Here is a 2,500-nt window from a genome sequence, read left to right on the forward strand (position 1 = left end):
GGACTGAGACCAGACTGACCAGACCGGACCAGACTGAGACTGAACCAAGACCAGACAGACCAGACCAGACCAGACTGAGACCAGACAGCCAGAGACTGAGACGGACTGAGACCGAGACTGGACCTGAGACCAGGACTGAGAGACCAGGACTAAAAGTTTAGACTGGTTTAGTCGGGGTTAGTCCCGTAATAGACGGGTTGTCCTGGTTTGTTAAAACGGTTTAGTCCTGGTTTAGTCCTTGGTTTTAGTCCTGGTTTAGTCCAGTTTTTTCCTGGTTTTAGTCCTGGTTTCGTCCTGGTTTAATCCTGGTTTTAGTCTCCTTTTTCCCCGGTTTAGTCCTGGTTTTAGTCTGGTTCCTAGTCTGGTTTAGTCCTGGTTTAGTCCTGGTTTAATCCTGGTTTAATCCTGGTTTAATCTGGTTTTAGTCCTGGTTTAGTCCTGTTTAGGGTTTAAGTCCTGGTTTAGTCCTGGTTTTAGTCCTGGTTTAGTCCTGGTTTAGTCCTGAGTTTAGTCCTTTTAGTCTGGTTTAGTCCTGGGGTTTAGTCCTGGTTTAGTCCTGGTTTAGTCCGTTATCCTTTTTTTTTTTTTTCTATTTTTCACTTAAACACAAAACCGAAAACTGAAAAAACCCAAATCATGATCCGTTTTTTTCATTTTCTTATTTTCGGTTTTATTTTGAAAAACACACGCATGATTCCATTTCCGCACTAGACACGCACGTAGCCCGCCCCCCCGCCGGCGTCTCACCGATCTCGCTCATCTCGGGCACCCGGGCGTAGTAGGGGTTTTTGGTGAAGCGCGGCTCGTTGTCGTTGATGTCGTGGATCTTGATGATGAACTCGGACTCTCCCTCCAGGGCCACGTTGGTGAAGCGGTTGACGGCCTTGGCGTGCAGGACGTAGTACGCCTTCTCCTCGCGGTCCAGGCGCTTGGTGGCGTGGATGTCTCCGGACTTCTCGTCGATCTTGAACAGGGTCCCGGCGCCGTCTCCCGTCAGGACGTAGCGCACGCTGCCGTCGCCGCGGTCGCCGTCCGAGTGGAGCTGAGGGAAAAAGACGAGGAAGAAAAGAAGTTAAAAAGAGTTTCTGAAAATGGGTTTTTACAAGAGTTTAGTTTATTTATTTATTATAGAAAAGCTAAACGGAAAACAGGTCTAAACCAGGCCAGGTCTAAACAGGACTAAACCAGACTAAACAGGTCTAAACCAGGTCTAAACCAGGACTAAACCAGGTCTAAACCAGGTCTATAACCAGGACTAAACCAGGTCTAAACCAGGACTTCTAAACCAGGACTAAACCAGGACTAAACCAGGTCTAAACCAGGTCTAAACCAGGACTAAACCAGACTAAACCAGGAAACCAGGTCTAAACCAGGACTAAACCAGGTCTAAACCAGGTCTAAAACCAGGACTAAACCAGAACAGGTCTAAACCAGGACTAACCAGGTCTAAACAGGTCTAAACCAGGTCTAAACCAGGATCTAAACCAGGTCTAAACCAGGTCTAAACCAGGCTAAACCAGGACTAAACCAGGACTAAGGTCTAAACCAGGTCTAAACCAGGACTAAACCAGGACCAGGTCTAAACCAGGTCTAAACCAGGTCTAAACCAGGACTAAACCAGGTCTAAACCAGGTCTACTAAACCAGGGTCTAAACCCTAAAACCCAGGTCTAACCAGGACTAACCAGGACTAAACCAGGACTAAACCAGGTTCTAAACCAGGTCTAAACCAGGCCACTAAACCAGGACTAAACCAGGTCTAAACCAGGACTAAACCAGGACTAAACCGGTCTAAACCAGGTCTAAACAGGACTAAACCAGGTCTAAACCAGGACTAAACAGGACTAAACCAGGTCTAAACCAGGACTAAACCAGGTCTAAACCAGGACTAAACCAACTAAACCAGGGGTCTAAAACCAGGACTAAACCACTAACCAGGAAAACCAGGTCTAAACAGGTTAAACCAGGTCTAAACCAGGTCTAAACCAGGACTCACCAGGACTAAACCAGGAGGTTCTAACCAGGTCTAACTCAGGTCTAAACCAGGACTAAACCAGGGACTAAACCAGGTCTAAACCAGGTCTAAACGCAAGGTCGCAGGAAGGTCTAAAACCAGGATAAACCAGGACTAACAAGGTCTAAACCAGGACTTAAACCAGGTCTAAACCAGGACTAAACCAGGTCTAAACCAGGACTAAACCAGGACTAAACCAGGACTAAACCAGGTCTAAACCAGGTCTAAACCAGGACTAAACCAGGCTTAAACCAGGACTAAACCAGGACTAAACCAGGACCAGGTCTAAACCAGGTCTAAACCAGGACTAAAAACTAAACAGGACTAAACCAGGACTAAACCAGGACTAAACCAGGACTAACCAGGACTAAACCAGGTCTAAACCAGGACTAAACCAGGGACTAAACCAGGACTAAACCAGGTCTAAACCAGGCACTAAACCAGGTCTAAACAGGACTAAACAGGTCTAAACAGGATAAACAAGGAC

At 46.7% G+C, this 2,500-nt stretch overlaps 1 protein-coding gene across 1 annotated transcript in view; it reads right to left on the reverse strand.

The window, feature by feature from the left end:
* LOC110165159 (cadherin-6-like) overlaps nt 1–2,500 on the reverse strand; it is an 81,624-nt gene that overhangs the window by 56,441 nt on the left and 22,683 nt on the right. Inside the window, exon 2 of the mRNA XM_055151234.1 lies at nt 748–1,042. Coding sequence (XP_055007209.1) covers nt 748–1,042 — 295 coding nt within the window. The remainder of the gene's footprint in view (nt 1–747; nt 1,043–2,500) is intronic.

This window comes from Boleophthalmus pectinirostris, unplaced genomic scaffold, assembly GCF_026225935.1.
Source record: "Boleophthalmus pectinirostris isolate CB_2022bp ecotype Guang Dong unplaced genomic scaffold, ASM2622593v1 HiC_scaffold_15, whole genome shotgun sequence".
Taxonomy (NCBI): domain Eukaryota; kingdom Metazoa; phylum Chordata; class Actinopteri; order Gobiiformes; family Gobiidae; genus Boleophthalmus; species Boleophthalmus pectinirostris.